Source organism: Triturus cristatus, chromosome 6 (assembly GCF_964204655.1).
Source record: "Triturus cristatus chromosome 6, aTriCri1.1, whole genome shotgun sequence".
NCBI lineage: Eukaryota > Metazoa > Chordata > Amphibia > Caudata > Salamandridae > Triturus > Triturus cristatus.
This window is the reverse complement of record NC_140589.1, coordinates 501,282,943-501,306,565: the sequence shown is the minus strand read 5'-3', so window position 1 is coordinate 501,306,565 and position 23,623 is coordinate 501,282,943. Positions and strand designations below refer to the sequence as shown.

The 23,623-nt window shown below is 43.5% G+C and overlaps 1 protein-coding gene across 2 annotated transcripts in view; it reads right to left on the bottom strand.

The window, feature by feature from the left end:
• COL19A1 (collagen type XIX alpha 1 chain) overlaps positions 1-23,623 on the bottom strand; it is a 2,198,704-nt gene that overhangs the window by 750,981 nt on the left and 1,424,100 nt on the right. For both annotated transcript variants that reach the window (XM_085610910.1, XM_085610909.1), the window contains exon 18: positions 17,743-17,796. In XM_085610910.1, coding sequence (XP_085467036.1) covers positions 17,743-17,796 — 54 coding nt within the window. The remainder of the gene's footprint in view (positions 1-17,742; positions 17,797-23,623) is intronic.

The window sequence follows — 23,623 nt, the reverse complement described above, 5'->3', positions numbered from 1 at the left end:
CCATTTTGTTATCAAATCATTTATTACATTTTATCATAGTATTATAAATTGGTGTGGATTTTTTTTTGTGGTGTTTTCAACGTATCACTGTTTTAGTGCTACATAAATACTTTGCACATTGTGGCTAAGTTAAGCCTGACTGCTTTTGTGCCAAATTACCAGAGGGTTTTGTGGTTCACCCTGACAAGGATTGTGGCTGTTGCTTGAGGAGGGCTGTTACTGTTAGGTGCATTTGTAAAGCGCGACATTCATCCTGCAAGGATATCACGGCGCTGCAAAAAATAACAGTAAAACCAAGGCATTAACCTGGGAGCATATTGATTATTCTGAAGTAGGGAATAGTGCGGTTTTTAGTTTTTTCTTGAAGGTGGGGTAAGAGTCCGTGAGTCTGAGGTTGATCGGAAGTTCATTCCAACATTTCGCAGCAATGTGTGAAAAAGCACTTCCGCCCATTCTGGAAAGCTTAATCCGAGTAGTGGCTGCTTTGGCTGAGGCTTGCGAACGTAAGTTCCGCGCTGGGGCATAGAACTTAATTCTATTTCGTAGAATGTAAGGACCTGTATTGTGAATTGTTTTATAGGCAATACATAGCATTTTGAACATGGCTCTTTGTCACATGGGCAGCCAGTGTAACGCTCTCAGACAGCTTGTGGCAGAATCGTACTTTCTCTTATTGCAGACTGCTTTTGCTGCGGCGTTCTGGACCAGTTGTAATTTTCTAAATAAGTAGTCCGACATTCCTACAAATAGTGAGTTGCCATAATCCAGCCTGCTAACTAGTAACGACTGGACTAGGATCTGTCTACATTCAAGTGGGATCCAGGGGAAGACCCTTTTCAATCTTTTTAATATGGCAAATCCTTTGCCACATATTGAGGAGACATGGCATTTCATTGATAGAGTGGTGTCCATCTGAATTCCTAAATTTCTAGCAGACGATGTGGGGATTGGTGGAGAACCTAAGGAAGTTGGCCACCAGGTGTTATCCCAGAGCTGTTTGGCCCCACCAAAAAGCAGAATTTCTGATTTGTCAGCGTTCAGTTTTAAATAATGGCCGTGCATCCAATTGGATAGCTCTGACAGGCAGTTGTGTAGTCTACTTTTGGCGTCATTATCTCCATTTAGGGTAACCATCAGCTGAGTATCGTCAGCGTAGGAGCAGATATTGATGCCCCATTGGCTCACACCTCCCTCAAACAAAAACCCAATTTCCAACACTTACCAATCCATACCAATACCTCCAAGACAGCAACTACCATAAACAACTCTAAAAATAGAAAAAGGAAAAACAATTGTACCTAATACCACTTAAGTCCCATCTCAAAAGACGACCAATCAATATGCTACCTTAGGCTGTACCATCTTCTACAACTGGATCTCTCTCCATTGTACTGGGCAGCCAAATACCACTGAAGAGCACTGAAAGAGCTGCTCCTAAGAAAAATACCATATGGATTAAGGACAATATAATGAAAATGAAAACGCAACTCAACATCCTGATACTCAAGCGGAGGAAATCAAGGGATGAAAATAAAAAACTTATACTGGGCCACTATAGCTTAGCCTACAAGGTGGCTATCAGAACCACAAAAACAGAACTCTACTGAAGCTGAATGCCCATCAACAGAGCACAACAAGATTCTAGCATAATTTCTCAGTCAAGAGTAGCAAAAAGGACAGACCTCACAATCAGTTCTTCTGTGGCAAAACTTCCATGGAACTGATTTCTAAAATTGAAAAGATAGAAAACTATCTTCAGGACAAAACAGCTAATATTTCTCCTACGCATGACAGCAATACTAAAATGAAGGAAAACAACAATTTCCCACGTCTCACCACCTTCAACACCCTCCGTGCAAAACAATTCTATGAAATGATCAACACAATAAAGATATCAGTATCACTTTTGAACCCACCCTCTTCACCCAAAGTCTTCAAAAATATTGTTCTCTAAAAGGGGGAGTAACTAGAAACATTCTAAGCAAGTCATTGAGACTAGGATCTTTATCACCTGAGCTAAACCTCTTACATTGGACCACGCCTTAAGAAGAAGAATCTTGGCCCATCCAATCCACCATCTACAGACCAATCTCCAAACTATTAGATATAGCTGTTTTTACTCAACTCTTCAACTTTACTGAGGAAAATAACTTGATGTCAGACCAACTATCCGGATTCAGACTAGGTAGAGGGACAGAGTCAGCTCTCAAATCCATATGGGGCAACCTAAAACTGACCGTGGACAAGAATGGAGTGGTTACCTGACAGCATCTGGACTCATAGCAGCATTTGACACTGTTCATCACCAGAGACTACAGTACTGACTCCATCATCTCAAAATATGCAGAAACACCCTAAAACTGATTGTCTCATACCTCAAAGATGGACAGAGCTTGGAGTTCATACCACATTTTTATGTCCGTCCTCACACACAACATTGTGGAATTGCACATGGATCAATCATCTTGCCTCATTTGTTCAACATCTACCTGACCCCCAAACCAGACCTCATCAGATCATTGACCCTTACATGTTACAACTATGCAGATGATACACTAATCTTTCTTAAAATAGATGGATTTGAAGAGGTCCACAGCTGAGATGAAATCCTTGAAAGTGTGTATTTCAAGTCCCTTCAAGTTTAAAGAAAGAGAGGTTGTAACCATCAAACCCAAACAGTCTCTGTATAAGTCCTGCTGCAGGACTTCTTAAATCCCTGACCATAGTAGCTCAGGACACTGATGAGAAACAGGAGAGGGAAGTGAGTTGCCACTAACAACAGAAGGACGCTGTCCATGTGTAGCATTACTGTGACTTTGGAAGGATGTAGACACCTAGGGCTATATTTCAGATAGGGCACACTATCCCTTTCTGTGTTTAGTGCACTTTTAATTGAGTGCACTGACCACAGACTGGGACAATGCTCTCTGTTTGCTGCATGGGCACACATTTGCTCTCTGAACAGCCCATTGTTGAAAGTCAGACCAGATCTTTGAAACGGCTAGTCTGTCTTGCACTACAGGCCGAGAGCTGCCTTGAGCTTACAAATCTGACAGAGATCCCCATGGAGGTGGGTGCAGTCCCTCACCACACCTGCAAGGGTTATCTTCTCTGTGGCACACAATCAGTGTGCCTTGAACAGCTTCTTTGCTGCTCACCTCACACCTGTAATACAGAGCAAGTGCAAAGGGTCCACTCATTTGCTTGTGGTCGCGTCCAGAAGCAAATTAGGACACATCCCCAAAGACTGTGCTGTTGCATATTTAGCACCAGTGTGATCCATATTGCAGAGCAAGCATCTGTGTGCCGTTTTGTCATACCAAAATGCCCAGGGCCCAAAATGTGTCCCTAACATTCATTGAGTCCATGGACAGGTTGTATAATATGTCCTCTGGCGTCCTGTCCATCTATGAATATTCTCTGCCTGCACTTTCAGAGGGGATTAGAGATACCTGTGGAGGTGGGTGCAGTGAGTGACTGCACCCGAATGCAAGGGGATGTCTGGGGGGGTCCACCAGAGGACTGCAATCAGGGGGCGCACTGACAGTGTACCACCTTTTAGGTGGCGCACTGCAAGTGCGCCTCCTGAGAGCTTATTTGCCTCTGCGCCCAAGCTTGTAGTAAGGCACAGGCAAAGAGGTAAAGGGATTCCCTCATTTGCAGGGGAAATGCCCTCTTGAGAAAGTGTTGATGCTGTGCATGCACCAGCGCTTTCAGTTTTACAAAAGGGGATGCACAAGCGTCTACAACCCCTTCTGTAATACCAAAGTGCACCGGGGGTGCGCAAAGCGGGCGCAAACGCTCTTTGCGCACCCAAAGCACTTCTATAATTCAGCCCCTGGTGTGGGACATCCATGTACCGGAGGTGTCGCTTGAGAATTGGAAGCGGAAAACACTCTCTTTGTAACAGGACCTATCTGAGCTTGCGTTCACAGATCAGAATTAATGACCACCCTATGATTATGAACTTGTTTGATTGGAAAGTACCAGGAGCAAGTATCTTGCACTTGAGTGAAAACTTTGGCCATCATCCTTCAGGCACTCAGTCTGCGACATGAATATATAACAGGGCTTGTAGAAAGGTTACAATAAACTCCTCTGTGGGTCGCACACAATGGTAACAGACTTTATCTCCATACTTGAGTTTTCTATGTCATAACTTCTATGGAAGAAGAACCACTGATTGACTCTTTTCTTTTAGAAATGAATGATTCCAGCATTGGAAATTCCTACAGTACTGCAGCCTCCAACCTATATATTAGTATAGAAAATATGACATGTCTATAAAAGAAGGTACTTGCACCACCTTCATAAGGATTACCAATCAATCGCCCAGCACTGATGCTAATCGTGACTCAGCGTCTCTTCTGGGATGAAACACCGTCTAGTAAGGAGAGAGACTTTTGTTTATTTCAATAACAATGGTGGCACATAGTGTGACGATATTTTTTGCCCCCCTTGCCCTCATGACCTCCTCTTTGAATTCCCTCACTACCACCCGGTGAAAGTGCCTCTCATCTCTCCAAATGCCCTCTCTTGCATACATTTAATTTGTTTTAAAGCACTGGTAAAGGTTAGCTTTACTCCACGCAGCTTTCAGCATAAAATACAGATCCGACCTTTGCAGCAGGCACATTAACCATCTGCGCTACTTTTTGGCGAGTGAAACCTATCACTAGATAACAATCTGATCTTTCTAGTCCAAACATTGATTGCAAGAGTTATCTTGACATTTTTATTGCTTCCAGGAAGCTGGATGCACAAGAAACTCTGCAGCAGGTGCTTTTAAATCGTACGTTATTGCTAAATACAGTGCCTCCCCCTTAAGGTCAGTGGTCAGGGCCTACCACCCCTCCCCCCTCGTCCCCCCCACCGGTCAGCGCCCAGTTCTGCCGCACCAGTCGCACTGCCCCAGAGCCGGCCCTGCTTCCGCCATTTAATAGAGAAGGGAAGCTGTAAAATGGGTTTAAAATTGATGGATTAGTGCTGTCGAGAGGCAGTGTTTTCAACAAAGGAAGGATCATTGCTTTCTTTAGCTCCCCAGGAAAAATCCACAGGAAAACTTAATGACAACCAAATGTTATTATTTAACAGTGGGACAGCTGAGCAATGAATGTGTGGGTCACCGAGCTTCAGCATCTCGGGCAAGGCTGCCATTGACAACTGGAAGAAAACAGTGTTAGAGTAAAAGAGTGCCTGGAACTAATGTCTGTTGATTTTCAAGATTTTAGCTTTAAAGATTGTCGCCTGCCTTTCACATAAAAGTTGAGAAGGTAAATTACTTTCTGTCAGTTCCTGAACAACCCCAAAGATCCCGTTTACCCAGCCAGTTCTAGAACACGGGATTTTTCTGTGAACGTTAGTTTATCAAATTTGGTACTAAAGTATGACAGTTACATTATGGGTAATGCGAAAGAGAAACCAGATAACCCAGTGCTTAGATTGTAATATATATCCCAAAAAAATAAGTGCAGGAAACTAAAGCCTTTCTCAGGAGGCAAACGCTGCCACTACCGAATACCAGTGTTGCCAAATAGAAAGGCTACCAAGTCTTTATTCTGCCTCATTTTTCTTTTTTATGACTATCTTACACTTCGGTCTCTTTCTCTCACTCTTGCAGAGTCTCTCATTCCCTGCTTGCTGCCTTTCCTATCTTTCTGCTCTCCCTTCTTTCTCCCTTTCAGTCTTTCACTTTGTTGCTCTGGGTCAAATTCTGATAAGGAAAAAGTCCTGGTGCTCAAAAACAAGTTCCCATAAACGAGTCCCCATCACTTGAACCACCGGCACGAATTAAGCACTGAAAAAATATGTTCCTGCCTCCATTTTTGGCAAATCCTGGATCAGTAACTTAATTTTTTAAGCATGATTTCTACACTGTCTCCTCCCATATCATCAATGTTGTGGAGACATTTTCATTTCTTACTTATATTTCTTTGATCTCTAGCCTTTCAAGTATTCATGCAGCATTGCCTCAGGGTGCATGTCTAACTGCAGGAACATGGGATGTCAATAGTACATTTCAGCCATGCATGACTTGAGGGATCCTCTTGTAAAGGGCCTACGCTAAGAATAGTCCAGCTTCTCCGGTTGGACATTGCGCCATCTCATTAACTCAGCCTCCAACTCCGCTTATGCAAACCGGCATAAATGACCACCCTGACAAGTTACCCTCCACTCACCTTTCTGCATAGTTTCCTACTCAGCTTCACTAAAGGCTTGCTTCTCTATCATCTTTAATAAACACCGAACAAATGCCTTGAAATGTTTGCTTGGTGTCAGGAATCCAGGTTGGAAGGTCACAGGAAAGGCAATAGGCAGGGGGGCAACAGGGTTCTTTTGGCAGTGATGTCCTGGGTCACCCATATTGTGGACCTCCAAAATGGTGAACCGGGTACTCCGTTTTAGCACTTGATTCCCAGGGTAGCAAGGCTGTGCAGTCCAAGACTTACTCAGGGGACTAGAGACCCAGCACTCTCCAAAGCCATAACCAGCGTTACTTAATGAATCGCTGTCCAGTCAGTGCTTCAGTTTTAACCTTTAATAATATTCACCAATGTGTAAAAGTATTCAGTGTTAAAACGACTCCTTTCAATGCAGATTTCACGATCAAAACTAGGCACTTTATGCATTTTTCTTCAAACTTCATACATGCTGCAAAGCAGCAACAGAACCAAGGGTTCCTGGACCTAGAAACAAAGGTCCATTCACTCTAGAACCGTCAGACTAAAAACCGGAGCTCAAGAAGTGCTTGAAAGTCATAAAGTGCCTCCCACGGTCATGAATTATGACACCCAGGAGAGTTGGGCAGCCATCACAGGTTAAATGAAAGGCTTTGTGGCGGCCTGCCGCTCTCCTGGAAGGCTCCAGAAGCATGACCACTCGTTGGGGGTGCCACTGCCCTATCGTAGGTAAATTCTTGAGCAGCTCGAGGGGCAATAGGGGTGATTTCTGTCAGCGCTTAGGGCTTGAGGTGCTGCTTGGATGTGGCCACAGGCAGTCTTGTTATTTTATTCCTCTGTGCCAAATGTAGCCTTTGGTGCATTTACTGTTAGGGGGTCGCATGCAGCTGCCCCTCCTGTGGGGAACCTATAGTTTGCAGTAGAGATGGCACAGGAGCACCAACCCTGCACAGCCAATCTTGCTCACTCTCCTTGCCTTTCATGCTTCTTGTGAGGGAGCCTGCGTTCCTATTTCATCGGCCCAAGGTCAGCAGAGGAGGGAAACTACGTGGTCATCACTCCCCCCTGGGCACAGAAAAGGCACTGCTCCTGCGGCTCTGCTCCTTCCCAGAAGATCCAGCAATCGGAGCACATGGGTTCTCTACGACACTCTGTGGCCCCGGCCCTACTTGCGGATATGAGAAAGTGGGCACCTCGTGTTGCTCCTCTAAATGCTCCCCTGGGAGGACCCTAACAGTGACAGGGTACATCGGGATAAGACAAGGCAACAGCTTGGGAACAGTCAGTTGTTATGGGGAGTGGTGATACCAAGCCCCTGCCAGGATGGCACTGCACTTGTAAGGTACCCATTTGTGGGTTTCTTTGACTCTTTTTCCGATTTTTAGGGTATATGCATTGTCCTGCTCATGGTAGTGGGTTCTTGCCACCAGGAGTATACAGTTTGAACCTCCTGGCCTGTAAGATGTCATGTTTCCTAACTGCTTTCCCTCCATTGAGGGGGAGCTCAGGGTCTGTCCTACTGAACTTTCAGATCATTATAGCCTGCTGATCAAGGTTCCTTTGCAGCACCCAGGACCTGATCCTCTGTCTGGGCTCATGGTAAACTCCTTGGCCCTGTGTCCTTCTCAGCAGCACCCAATGGCCATCAAGGTGGGTTACACCCCTGCCTGCACTCCGCAGGCCCCACAACCTTCTGGCCTCTTGCATGGTGCATGTGTTTCCATCGGAAGTCAGGGGTCCCCTTCTTCTCAGGTAGTGTCCACAGGACCAGACCACAGACGTTCCAGTGGTACTGTCTCCTCCAGGGTCCACAGCCAGTCCACTCTCTACTAAACCAGAGAAGGAGTTGGGAGGCCTGTACCACTGGCCCTAGAGACACATTTTCCACAGAGTCCAGGTCACTACAGGATTCCACCACTGTAAGCAGGGATTCATCCATACAGAATCTATCCTTGTCTTCTGCAGGTTCCAGTGCTTTTTTCAGTTTGTACCCTGTGCAGGGGGTTTGTATTAGGTGTGGAAAATTCCAGAAAGTGGTCACTTCTGACAAATAAACTGATACATCTTTACCCCAGCCCTGCGCCATCCCCCCATCGCAGAATCTTGGGACTTTTACAAAATAGCTACTTCGAATAGTCAATGCTCATGGCTCTCGTAGAGTTTGAATCATGCCACAAGTGCTCTTGCCAAACAGGTTTATTCCCATCACAACTTCAAAGGAGCCTCCTGGGGAGAATGGAGATAATGGCCTAGCTGCTCCTCTATTGTTCCTCTGGGAAGGGTATTTGCTGGATTGTCAGCCAGTCCGAATGTAATTTGCCTATGTAGATTTTGCAATCACCATCTTTCTCTCCCAGAAACAAGCTTAATCCCCTCCAGACAGGTCTAATGTGTGGGCGAGGCTTTGAGCTTCCTACTGACCTTCAAGCCTGCTGATAGCCCCTCTACCACCCCAGCATTCCTCTGAAGAGCATTCAAGAATGACAACATTTTACCTGTGTGTGCCTGAAGGTTACTCTTCGTCGCTCCTGAACAGATTCTTTAGATCATGCACAATGACTCAATGTAACTAATGCATGCCATGAACTACTCCACTGTCACTCCTAGTTGGACTCTATAGAGCATTTATGGTGGATGCCTATAAACAGTACATATTGTATGTTGCTCACTCCTGGATAGACACTAAATGGGAGATATACTGCCTGTCTGTATCTAGTTCATGTTCATGAGCATTTCGCTTCTCACTCCTGCGAAGTTCCTATAGAACCTTGGCTTTGGCTGAATATACCCAGCGCACTTCTGTGGGTCACTCCTGTTGCTCCTTGGAAGTCCCTTAAGAATATTTATTATAGCAGCATTTCTTCTCTGCAGGCATGTGGGTTACACCTCATTGATTCTGCATGGACTCTTACCTCTTACCTTTAGGGGCCCTACAAGGAACTGACCCTAGGTATCTCCAACAAAGAGTCAAAAGTTATTCCCCCACCAGAAGTCTAAGATCAAAGGACAAAGCTTTGCTGTGTGTCCCCCACATCCGTCGGGTGAAATGCGGTGGGGAGCCTTTTCTTACCTGGCTCCTGTCTATTGGAACGGGCTGCCCATGCACATCTGCACTTGTCCCAACTATTGACAATTTAGAAATCTTTTGAAAACTTCCCTCTTTTAATGATGACCCCCGCAGTTAGAATCTGTCTGTTACTATTATTGTAGTGCCGCGAGGCCTACTGGTGATTCGAGCGCTTTATCAAGTTCAAATAACATAACATAACTCTTGAGATCTTCCACAATGGGTGACTATATTCAGTGCATACCTGAGCGCCGCTCACCTGTCACTTCAAGGGTTGAAAAGAGCACCTGCCATGGCTACTTGCATCCAGACTCGCTCAATCAGAACAGCCAATTAATGTAAAGACCATGTCATCTCTATCACTCTTTCTAAGTGGGCACAACGACTTAAGATGAGAAAAGTACACTATCACTCAGTAAGGACACCAAAATGCTTCAGACTTAGGCCAATCTGCAATTCACCACTCTTCTGACCAACATCCCCCACAATGGAGCATGCTATCCATCCACTAACGTACCCGAGCATCTCATAAGGGATATCATTCGCAATATAAATGCAATTACAATATATAAAATAGAAATCATCATACCAATATCATATAATAGACACCATCATGAAATAACAGAATGTCAATCACTATTTCCCACTCTCTCTCCACCTTCTCTTTCTCTCCTAGTCTGATTTGTACTTGTCAATTTGTCAGACAGTCCTTGCACCACAGACCCAGAAGCATGAACATACACTCTCCCTTCAAATACTCTCTCTATTTGTCTCCCTGTCTCTTCTCCTGCTTTTCCTCCCTTGGTCCTCAAGTTGTGTTGTGGCTTCGCCACCTCATTTTCTAACGGTGCTTTCAGTAAGTAAAACAAAAGAAGGTTCAGAATAGAGCTGGCAGAGGTAACAAAAATAGGAGAAGGGGTTGATAAAAGTCGCACAATCTTTGGAGTTATGCGTAGAAATATCAAGTGTCCCATCCCATGCACATACCTGCCTGCCACACAGCCCTACCATGTCATGGTCAATATTGGGGATCAAACTTGTTACCCGCTGGTGACCCTCTTAGGAGAGTCCGCTATGCTACTGGAAAGAGGTGCGAGGAATAGGGCACATTTGACTGAGCATCTCATAGTCATTATGGCACATAGAGAGGTCTACGACTAGTATAGTCTTACCAGTGACATTATAATCCATTTCTGACTTATGAACCCGTACCAGACAATCTACACACGCACCATCAGAGGAATTCCAAGTTTCCAACAGGCCCAAGTAAGAAGAAGCTACAATATCCTGCCTTGACTTTTCAGCCAGCCTCGCTTCATTTATGTATGCATTTTATATAGAACATACTTCACCCATAGGTGTCAGAGCACTTTACAATAAAGTGAAGTAAATTACATAATAAATTTAGAGTAACATGGTAGTAGGTGACACTACTTATAACTATTACAGTTACTCACTGTGAAAGATACAGATTAACAAGTTACATATTCACTCAAGATTAAGAAAGGGTGGGGTGATTAGGGTTGCACAAATACATATTACATATTTACAAAATTGAGACAGAGGGTCGTAGAAGCTCTTGCTAGTGTCATGTAACAATCAGTGTCACCATTTGGGATGAGGGGGCATGTGCCTGGTGGAGAGCTTGGAGAGGAAAATTAATGATAGAAGTGTCTTTGGAAGAGAAGAGTTTTAAGGTCTGTTTTGTAAAACTTGAAAGAGGTGGTGGTGCGAAGGTTTGGAGATAGCACATTCCAAATTCTAGTCTCATTACCTGAGAAGGATTGCGCCATAAGTCTTTCCCTTTTAACAGCTGGAGGTTTGAGCAGTAGATTTTCAACATTGCATGAAGGTCTGGAGCCACATGAAATGTTGATTTTATCAGCCAAGTAGCGAGCGGTGGAAGTGTGTATGGCTTTATGAGTGACACAAGCTGTCCTATATATTGACCTAGCTTCAGTGGGAAGCCAGCGAAAAGAAATCCGTGTGGGTGTAATACGGTCCTTTCTGTTGGCATCATAGATGAAATACGCAGCTGAATGGGGGGTTGTTTTAGAGGAGATAGGTGGGTTTTGGGAGGCCTGCAGGGAGAGAATTACAGTCAGTAGTCCAGTCTCACGGTATTTGCAGTTTTTCGTTTGTATTACAAGCACATGCCTGAAAGTTCGAGCAAGGAATCATAAACATGATCCTGATGCCACGTGGACAGCTGAAAGCTCCGGAACCTGATGGTTTTTCTTCTATGCATTTTGTACTTATATTTTATGGACTGCCACAGCTACATCGCTTCATATTGCACTAAGAGCCCAAGTCAAGTAGTATACTAACACGTGATTCATCATAAAATACTAAATATTACGTGATTAGGGTCATCAAATGACTTTTTGTCACAAGGTCATCACTTCTCCACTCCTGTACTTTCCATTTACACATTATTGTATTCAGATGTGGTAGTCCATTGAAAGGGTGGGCTGGTGGGCGTGTGATAAGTTGAACTAAACCATAACTAGAATCTCAAAGTATCCTGGTTTTGTAAATGGATACCTCGGACGGAAAACAGGAGGAACTCAACACATGGAGTTGTATATTAACCATGTCAAAAGTGAGAACTTCCTTCAGTGAGAACCTGCCAGTGTAACCTTCTGCTCCTATTGTAGGAACTTCACCTTGGCAGAGGCAGGGCTTTCAAGTCTCCGAGTCCCAGGTGTGAGTATTTCCTCTACTCTAGATCTTTTCCTTTGCCAACTGGGTTTGTGGTCCGTGTGACCTCATGCCAAATTCAAAATTGTAAGTCCCACAATGAAAACAAAAAACTCGAACTGGATGAGCTAGTCGTGTGGATTTTGGAACTTGAGAGCTGTGCTCAGGAAGTAACAAAGAGTGGTAACCTAACTTGCTCAAGATCCCAGTGTATCAGGCCAACACTTGAGCCTTCACTCTGCGTCCCATACACCAAGCTCAGAACAGCAAAGAACTCAAGGTGCAACATATCTGATATGACCAGTTCATCCAGTCATGGTTTTGCTTTTGCATTTGTGTACTTGGACAGCACTTACAATGTGGATAGTGATACTAAAAGTACCAACATGCAAAGAAGAAGCAAGATAAGGTGAAGTACTCACGGTTAACTTAGTCTCTTTTAAAGAAAGTGAGGAAAGAATTTAATTCAATGGAACTATTCCTATCTCGTTCTCACAGATTCAGACTAATTTCAATCCTTCACTGGCAGAGATTTACTTATTTTTTACTGGGGGGCTGCAGAGAGGCATACTTAGATGTAAGCACGTTGTGATCACCAAACGGAGGGACGTGTAACCTGATATCTCTCACATGAGGGAAACAGTTGGACTCAGACTGCTGAAAGAGTCCTTCCACCAAGGACAATGCATGTGGATGGACGACCTTACCTGGCACTGCAGTGGAAGCTACCAGTTTATTCCACAATGGAACCATGTGTCCGAGTATCCAATACTTTGCAGTGGAAGGAAGGGGGACGCTAGAGGACATGTTGTGTGGTGTGCATGTAAAGTAGGGTTAGCTAGACCAGAGATGCACATGACATCATGAACAGTTACTTACCTAAAATCACACAGAAAAGAAAATGTAATAAGCTTTAACAAGCATTGGCATAGCCAATACGTCTCGCCTTTGGGACCTTATAAGTGTTTAGCCATGCAACAGTTGCATAACTAAATACTTATAAGGTCCCAAAAGCGAGACCTATTGTCTATGCAAAGCGGCCGTGTAGCCGCGAAAGTGAAAGTGATCGCGGTCGTGATCACGATCAAACATTACGTTCGAAAGTGAAAGTAATCGCGGTAAAGCGCGGCGCGCGCGCCCGCGCACATGCACTGTATCTCTAGGCTGGCCTGGTAGCACTTTTTGGAGCCCTCTCAATAAGTCTCGCCAGACCAGCGCATGCGCTGGGTCAGGCGAGACCTAAAAACGATAGCAAAGCATAACAATGCAATAAGCTGCCAAGACTTCATTTTGCTTCTGTGTGACATTTCCCAGTTTGCAGAGCGATTATGTGTGACATTTCAATATTGTATGTGAGACACTTTAAGTGAGACTATTAGAAGCCGGGAAAAATAGTTGTGTCTATGCCATGCGATTGATGGAAGAAAGGAGCCACTTGTGTGCGACACAATAACCTGGAGAGGGCCTGAATTGCTTGCACAGGGTCAACAATCTACTTCACTTATCTAACATTGTAGCAATGGAAACATTTCTGATGCCACAGAAAACAACCCTATACACAAGTAATTGTAGGCATCATGTTCAATCGGAAGAGACCCTGACATACCTGCACTGCCCCTCCCACCCTTCAGAGTCTCCTGTGACACAATCTGTGCAATGACCCCCTGAAAGGCAATCAGTCAAAAGACCCTCAATCTACTCGAAGTTCTTAGTTTGGAAGAGCCTAACATTGTCACAGACCCATGACACGTCGTTGGATACAGACATCCCTTCTACCCATATGCAGACCCTACACACAGCTCCTCTTATCTCACTACAACTGCAAAAACATAACGCCTGACATGCATCTCCTCCCTCCACTCCTGCTGCGCAGACTAATGACACAAACTCTAGTTACTAATCTGAAAGTAATTTAAGCTTTAAAGGCAAAACAATATTTCATAAAGCCAACTCTTTCAGATCTGGTCCACCGCAGAACTTATGCCAACAACTTTATATTTTGTTAATGAACCACAGTCTTGCAGTGGCGCACATCATGGTGGTCACACAGACCAACTCTGGGAACGTTTAAAGGATAGTGAGTCCCACTGGTAAAAAGAGACCCACATGTACAATCCTCAAATATGCTACTGACTGGGAGAAAATACCACAAGCCCCAACTGCAATCTGGACACAGTATGGAATAAAATTGTGTTTTTTCACAAGTCCAGACTCCACCTATGCGCACATTAAAAACTACCCAATATTTGCACAATTGGTTCATTTGGCTTCAAAACAACAGCTTAGCAAGACCACACAATTCAGGTACTTCGGGAGAAAGAGTGTTAATGTCTTTAGTCATAACCTGAAACGCAATAAGTTAGTGCTTACAAGAGAGGTGGCGGTTCCTATTGACATGACTGCTTGCAGATACACCGCAGCAGATTGGCTCACACAAACAGTATCTCGGACGTGTGTTCCGTTTATCAATACAACTATTTTTTCAATTGGTCTTTTTCTGCTAGCATACACTTTTGTTTACATTACGCTGCCTGCACTACCATGAGCAACGAACACCTGACTCCATCATTCCATGGTATTGGGTGGCATGAGCAGCGTTTGCACTCTACTCACCACGCAGGACTTCCCCGTGATGCACCACTGCCTTGGGTCAAGAGCAGGACAAGTTAGCAACACACACATGCACATGAATCTCTTTATGCTTGGCAGACCAGTACTAGGGATGAGGAGGCCAGCAAAGCACTCACTCCAATCAGGGACAGGCTCCGACTCACAGAAGGTGAGACCTGGAGTAACGGTGCGACTCTGGTGTTGGCGTGTGCTGCAAAGAAAAACAAACCTGCTACCTGAGTGTGTCTGCCGCTAGCCAATCAGAGCATGTGTGATCACAGGCAAGGCACCACCCCCAGATCCACGTGGGGCACTGTCTGGTCTGGTGTTATTATTGACAAAGACACGTGTTATACGCGAATACTCTGGAGCTTAACTTCTTTTATTGCCTGAGTGTGTGGGGTAGGCTCAGAGTTCTCTTGGTCAGGTACTGCAGTGTGAGAAGTCTAGTCACTGCCACTTAACAAACATCAAACCTTAAAACAAGTGAGACCGAATGCTCTCCAAACACAGCACTTGTCAGTGCGATAGCTTTAAGGTGGTTGGGAATGCTATAATTGTGTGACTAATGCATTTTAGTGCGGACACCAGCACTAAAATGCAATAGTCTAACCCCTGATGTGTGGCACTTGGCCGAGCTGAATAACAATCTAAGCTATACTAGGATGGCCACCCAATTCCATGTCATAAAAGGAAAATGTTTTCAGATCAATACAAGTTAGTTCAATTAAAGAAACCCAAAACTACAATGCACAGAATGCATTACATGCTTTGTGGTGACATGGAATGAGACAGTCACCCTAGACCCATTCAGGCCATATAGCTGTTGCCTTAAATACAGACCTGCCCTCCTATAGACATTGTAGTTACACTGCAAGTACAACCACGCTTATTGTTGCATCTTGGTTCCATGCCATCATGATACTTTTTCCTGTCCTAGGTTTCCTTCAGGGTGTGTGAGAAATATGCTGTCATGTAATTATGCTAAACTTCAGTAAAATTACCCAGAATTGTGTGGAATTAAACAAAATGGAAATCTTCATTTTACACTATATTTTAGCGTGAAATGTTTTATTGCGAACATTTTTGGTGCAAGGATGCATTTAAACAAAATACTGCAAACAACAAAAGCATCCATTCTGTTGTTTGCGGGTTTGTGGTAAACTTTTACCGTGAATGGTGCATAATTATGTAAAGTGGCGTCTTTTCCGGAATTTAGCAAGAAAAGCAATGACAAATTCTCAAAATATGAACTGTATTACTGTGTGTTTGGAGTACAAATACTTTACAAATTGCCTTTGGGATAACTCTGTCAGCTCATGCCAAGCTACCCAGGGGATGAGCAGGGGTTATCTAAAGTGTGTGTTCCCCTTGACTGTTGGTACCTACCTCTGCCAGCTACAGACCCCCATTTCTAACACCTGTGCTTCTCTGTTGAACAGCAGTGCCAAGAGAGAGCACTGCAGAGTCTTATATATATATATATATATATATATATCTGCTCCAACTCTCACATCAAAAGAAGCGAGGACACCGCACACAGTCAAGGGGTAAACTCGGTTATTTTATTTTTCTGAGAAATAAAATGGTACAGGACGCGTTTTGGCTTTGCGCCTTTTTCCACCTTGATATATATATATATCAATCTCGTACTTCACCCTGTGTTTCGATTGTATCCCTAGGAGTACAAGTAACTCCAATCTTTAATCCGAGTGTATCCTGGGGAGTGCAAGTAAATCCAATCTATGTTCCGAATAAATCCCTGAGAGTGCCAATAACTCTGATTTGTATTTCAAGTTTATACCTAGGAGAGCCACACTCCACTCTGTGATTTTGATTATTGTGCTCTCATGCCGAGCTGCTGATGAAACCTGTAAGTTTGTGTATCTAAAGTTAATGCATGTTCATTGTATGTAAAGAATTGTGAGTGTACTGATTATGACTGCCTCCTTTTGTTATTTCCAGTGTATTTCATTATCACAAAGCCAGAGATTCTGGTCCATTGCACATCTACCTCGCAAACGTAGAAGCTCTCAGAAGTGACAAATCCTATTAGACAGTGTCGCACAGCCCTCGAGCAGATCCAGTATCACAAGTCTCTCTGTTCTTATTTTACCCCAACCGCCCCCCACACACCCCCAGGAGGGCAGTGTGACATCTGTCTCTGCGGTCGGGACCAGGTGAGTGCATGACCTGCAGATATCATGGCGTACTCTACATGCAGTTTATCTATGCTGCTGTCAGGAACACACACTGGTGCAGTAACTTTGCAGCACCACCTTCTTCACTCAGTCAGCAAATGCAGAGCCACATTGCTCCATTTTTACTGGAGAAAAGTGCAGGGTGCAAACGTTTTTCCTAGGAGCCCTGTGCCGGTACTGTTGAATGCTGTTGTTGCAGAATACCGAAGCTGCCTATTCTGGATTTTACCCGATGCCTCTTTCATCCCCCTTCCTACACTTCCTATCTCTCTAGCTGCCTTTTGCAGGACCCTTCTGCCCCTGTTTTCATGTATTGTTCCTCCCCCTTGTTTGTTCGTGCTCCCTTTGCTGCCTCTCTTTCTCTTGCTCAGGGTCAAAGATGAAAAATAAGTGTGGTGTCCCACACCTGCGAGTGCCTGCAGAAATTAAGCACTGGTTCTCATCTGTTCAGCGAAGTGAGAAGATATTATTCGTGGCGGGATTCTGCCTCTTATTCCGATACACACAATCCTCAGTCGTGATATGAGAGTCCTAGTACTAATGTAGGGGCATATTATCAAGAAACAGCGTTAAAATCATCGCCGCTTTAGCGGCAGAAAACTGCCGCTAAAGCGGCAATCATGGGCTTGATAATACGCCCTTGAGAATTCCAATAGAAGCCCATGTTCTGGTGTCAACATGGGCTTCTATTGGAATTCTCTGGGGCATATTATCAAGCCCATTATCGCCTCGTTAGCGGCAGTTTTCTGCCGCTAAACCGGCGATAATTGTAACGCTGTTTCTTGATGATATACCCCACAATGTGTCGGGCTCTAGAGCTTTACAGTATTTTGACAGCTCGTGTGTTTTTAATTATGAAACATTAATATATAGCATTATACTGAATCTTGTTTCAGGCATTTTTTTAAACGAGAGCCTCAAGGGCGGCGTATCACAGCCCGCCGCAGTCGTTGCACTCGTCTGTACGCATTTGTGAGTCACTTACCGGCGGTCCCGGCGGTCCTGGGTTCCCAGGGGGTCCCGGCTTGCCTCTTCTCCCCTGCGTACAAGAAGAACAAATACCGGTCACTGCCACGGCACAAAAAAGGCTTGGAAATAAAACAATCTACATAGACAAAAAGGGATTGATCGCAAACCTTAGTTAGGGGAAAGATGGAAATCTATTTGCTGCGTTAATGCGCGGCGATACTGATTGTAATATCAATCACTTTTAATCGCTTCAGGTCAGCTCTTAATAACCCCGGCAAACAATACATTTGCATCGCAGTGATTTTATTGACATATGTCTTTCTCCCCAGTACCTGCATGAGCGAAGGTTTATTAATAGGTCAATAATACCGCAGGGGTCAGTGATGGAAGAAGTCCCAGTATCTCGAGGAAGATGAAGCAAATCACATTTTATTCGGCGCCTTTCATGATCTAGACCACAGGACTGCAATGCAGTTGTCACCTTGAGCTATGTAATAATTGTATACGCCGTGTGCAATCCATTTAACATATGTCCGGGGCACTATTTCTCCACACTGTTACTCAGTGGTGTCACCGGTGGACTGAAATATGTGCCGCTCGCGTATCGACCTGCATTACTGAAGTCATCTGTCTCCTCCTCCGGCCCACTAACAGCCCAAGCGTCTTCCCAAAAGCTACAAGAATGAGCTATAAAGCAAAGCCGGACCGGAAGAGAGCGCGCAACACTTTCCGCATTTACATGTCTGCTGATCAGCAAGCAGGTTTCCAAGATTTGCCATTGAATACTGAATGTCCCACTAAGCCAGATTCCTTTAAATAATAAAGCAACATTTCCTAATTTTAACCGATGGTGAAATAACATTTGTGAAGGAGTCACTTTGGCAAAATGACTGCAGAAACCTGCCTGTGAGCTATGGCTGGTGAATTTGCAAGTACACCATATCTCGTACATTGTCGCCTGAATGCCAGTCTGAAATTATCTGGATTACCCTGGTACTTAATTGGAAAAATGAGTAATTGGTGAGTTTTTGGAATCATTTCGGTCAAAATATATGCTAGTCCAACCAAATGAGTTTAAAAAACAATTCCTGAGATAGAAACAGTAAGAATGGAGATGAATTCATAAAAAGGCATGCAGTTAGCCATAGTCGTAGGTTTGAGTAATGGGGGAGGAGAGTCTGGATTTGGGTTACAGAGAAAGTCAAAGTTATTGTTATGATCAATGTGAGGCATAATGTTAGGGCTACACTCTGCCGCTTTAAAGGTAGTTAGGGCGAGGGTGAGAGGGATTAGGGTGATGCAAATGGATAAGATTAGGGAGAATGTTAGGATTACAGAAGCGATAAGGGTTAGAAATGTAGGGGCATATTATCAAGACAGGCGATAAAATTATCGCCGCTTTAGCGGCAGAAAACTGCAGCTAAAGCGGAGATAAAGGGCTTGATAATATGCTCTATGGAATTCCAATTGAAGCTCAGGTTAGATGTCCTTCAATCTAACATGGGCTTCAATTGGAATTCCATAGAGCATATTATCAAGCCCATTATCGCCGCTTTAGCGGCAGTTTTCTACCGCTAAAGCGACGATAATCTTATCGCCTGTCTTGATAATATGCCCTGTAGTTTGCGTTAATTTGTAGGAGACAGCTGGGGTTATGATTAGGTTTAGGACTGGGGGTAAGTGTTAGTGTTTATAAAGCAAGTGATGATGGTGAGGGAATTCAAGAGCATTTCAAGGGTGTCATTTGGAGTTTGTTGACCCACTCTGGTATGACTGGGATACTGGATGCACCGTCTCAGGCATCCCAGCCGCAGATTGACCACAAGCATTACAGTCTCCTGTCCCATTGTCATTATTATTCCCATGGAGCATCCCATCCTCCGCGGCTAAGGTAGCTTTGGGGGTATAAACGGTGATAATGTCTTGTACGTGTAGCATGGCAGACGTGTTCTCTCTATTCCGTTTTTGTGACGAAATAACTTCAAAGCAGGGGTCTATTTTAGGAAATCAAAGTTCTAGGATTGTTTTCTCTCAGCGTGTGTGGTATAGCTAAGGACTTATTCTGTTCAGGGCCACATGGTTTATATGGAACGCCCAGTCCACAAACATGTTATTGCCCATGCAACATAATTTCCAATCATGTCAGGTCTACCTAGCGTTTTTTCTAGAATAGTTCAAAATATAGCAATGCCCCACCCCCTCTCGTTGCACCCTGTTTTTAGAAGGGTTGTCATTGTACAACTAGGAGTAACTGCTGTCTGCCCTAATTATCTTTCCATTCGGGAAACATCAGCTACCCCTCATTATAGTCTGTAAACATGGGCTCAATAAACTGTGTTATGCTCGTTTCAGACATACAAGGAGTCTGATTGTGTATCACCGGAACAACCCAACCTCCTTTATCTAAAATAAACTGTCAGCAAAAAAGAGCAGGCAATCCAGGCTCACTGGATTGGAGGAGAATGATCATGTGAGATATGATCAGTCTGTGTTCATTTTCACTCCAATACCGCCAGCAACAACAAGCACCAACACCTCGGAAGCACATCAGAGGTCAAACACAGTTGATTGGAGGGCACATATCTCTTGTGATGAGAAGGGACCAGCACTATTTCATTTGTGTGTCGAACCTGCATCTAAGCATCTCTTCTTTTACATCCACTCTACCATATTTCTAACTGTGCCGCCTAAGATGTCATTGCCACCCACTCCCATATCTACAGAACAGTGGTGCTGGAAACCTTTTCAGCGTGGGGGTGTTTCCATCACTGACATAAGGATTGTGAAAAATCCAAGCGTTTCACAAAGAACAAGTACAGCATATGAGCCACATCTATTTAGTAGAAGTGTGGTAAAGGTGTGGTATGTAGCTGGGGGGGCATTTTGGACTACACTGTTGAAAATATATTACTACAGACAGCATATATTCCATTGACATGACCACAATCTTCACCCTGACATGCAGTTTTACTGACAAATACTATTTAGCACTCAAAAGATAATGTGTGAAGAATGGATTTAATCAAATATTTAATTTGTATAGTGTAGTGTTGTGTGTATTAGAGATAGTGGGACCTCGATGGTCCCTGCCGGACTCTGTTGAATAGTGACATAAGTGATTGGGTGCGGTTAAGAAATTCATGAAGTAGCACATTCAGTTAACAGTTACACTCTGAAGAATAAAGTCATGTACTACCGAGCCCCATGTGTGGCTTGATCATTTACAAGTACCCGGGCTGGGAAGGATGCTACATATATCACTAAAGTGCTCTAATTTATTTTGAGCCTATAAAAATCCGTGTTTCCATCAAACTTCAGAATTACCAAAAATATGCATCATTTGTGAGTTCCTAACTACTGGTATATTTTGAAATGCATGTACAGATCATTTACATGTATTTTCCTTTTGTTGTGTGTTACAATAAACTGACATCCAACAGCCTTTCTTTTCACACTCCCTGTACCCCAGCAGGATTGTCATATACTCACTTTTGAAAGTTTTCTAGCTTTGAAGTCAGAGAAAGAAAACACCAATCTCATGTTAAAGGAAAAAGAAGCACTTTGTCAGAATGGAAAGTCTGGCATTTGACCTCTGTCTTTGAAGACACAGCAAATGTGACAAGATAAAAACACAACTTATAAGTGTTTTTATTGCACATTCAGCTTCTGAACTCCAGCATGGTAATCTTGGAGGCACGGCAGCAGTCCCCACACCTATACTTCCACCTCCTATGTCATAGACACATCAACATGTTTATCACTAACAGTCAACATGTTACACCCACACTCTCCCATATCCACAAAGCACCTACTAACTCTTACTCACAAATCATTTCCAACCCCAGTAGCCTCCTTCACATCTGGTCACATAACACACAGCCCACCCATTGAAACACATTACTCTTCCTCAATGTCTGCTCAGTCAGTCTACATGCTAAAGGCATCGCAGAATATCATGGGTAGATGCCTCATCTATACCTCATTAAGCATCCTTGGCATTCCCAATCGCAATGCAACAACATACAGCATTCTGACCACCTGAACAAAATATGTTGCGTTCTATCAGCCTAACTGTCATCTATCAAGCAACATGACTCTCCATCGTCACAGGAACACATGCATTTAGCACTTCCGAATCCTTTACTTGTTGCTTCTGGCTCTCAGATGCTCATCATCCACCCATCTCAAATACAAGATATCAAGAGCTATCAAAATGACTTCCCAGAGCCACTGCCTAGGACTGCTACCAACTGAGGAATCGGAATGCTCTATACTCCCTCTGATTTTCCATCAAGGAGCCCCAGTGAAGTACCCTTGGCCTTGAAACCCTTTCAGCTGATTTTTGAGGGAAGAGGAGAAGTCAGAAGGACTATACTCATCACAGTTCTTCCCCGCACCATACATTTTCTTGCTCCTTGATCCTAATAGTGGTGAGATTGCTCTTTGATGCATCTTTGAAGGCCAAGTGGAGATTGATTCTCCCACTCCCACAGGGTGCAGAAAGTTCAACATCCCCCTCCCACTTTCCACTAAGGAAGAGCCAGTGAAGTTCCGTGGGCGCTGAAGTCCTTCTAGCTGAGTTGTCCAGGAAGAGGAAAAGCCTGAAAGACGACATACACCACAATTTTTCATCACACTACATCAGACCCTGTTATCTGCCTCAGATTCAGTTTATGAAAAGGACCTGTTTTTTTTAATAAAAGGAACGTCTAACCACCCTTACTGCTTAATTAAGTAACAATTAAAAAGTTCAGCAAGAGGGCCAATGGCTTTCTGGGCCAGGTGGACCCCATAAAAAATGTATATACCGGCAGAACTAAGATAATGGACTTGCTGAAAATATCAGAATTAAAGGGTTTGGTCATTCATAAAGTCATTCATAAAGTCTCCTGGTGTCCTTAAACCCTGTCCTTTTTCCAACTATAAGGTGGTATGCAGCACACCATTAATGTATGTGTAAGACATAATAAAATAATAGTTTGCCTAGAAAGTGTTGATCCAGGGACTTTAGGTTAAAGAGAAACTAAAGATGGCATTGTTAATATGATCATAAGCTGGTTTTGAATGGTGAGAAGCAGCTATTCAGTTATATGGGCTGACAATCTTAATTTTGAAAGGATAGTAAGGCATTAGGGCTGTTCGAAGCACTGGAAAGGTGATGTAAAAAAAGTAGAATTTACAAGTGTAGAATTGGTAGCTAGACTTCTGAGTATGGAGGCAGTTCAATTTCTCTGTCATCCACTGCAATTCATTATAGAGGAAAGTTTGAAGCTGAAACACTAAATTCCATACATGACAACTACATAGGAGGCTTTTAAAAAACACTAATATCCTCTTAGTCTAGAGCAAATACAGGTTCATGGTGATCCTCACGAAGCCATAGATTCTGCATTGTAGGAACAGGTTATGAAGGGGAAAATTCCACAAACACCAAAGACTTTGTATGATCTTACTTGTTGCAACTATAAGTTAAATTTAGGAAGTGCTCTTAGAGTTGAGAATGTTAAGGAAAGAGCACAGGAAGATAAGGATGTTTGTTTCATTACAACTGTTTTTTTTACTCTTATAGTGTTTTAGTAAATGCAGATATCCACTTCGAATCCCTTGATGAAGAGGATTGGCTTAGTGGTGCTACACAGAGGGTTTTATCTGTACATCAAAGTTGATAAATAGTATGTACACTGGTGTTTTTTTTATAATGTTGTAAAATGTAGCGGGGTTGGAATACAACAGATGATGCAGATTGGAATTGCTTTATAGGGAAACACAACATATTATGTCTTTTCATTTTTTGTGTGTGCATGTGTAATGATACACAACTGGTGAATTTAAAGATATTTTTAAGTAAAAGTTTTATTCTAAATAATATTTACAATAGACATGTTCCTAGGAAGAGA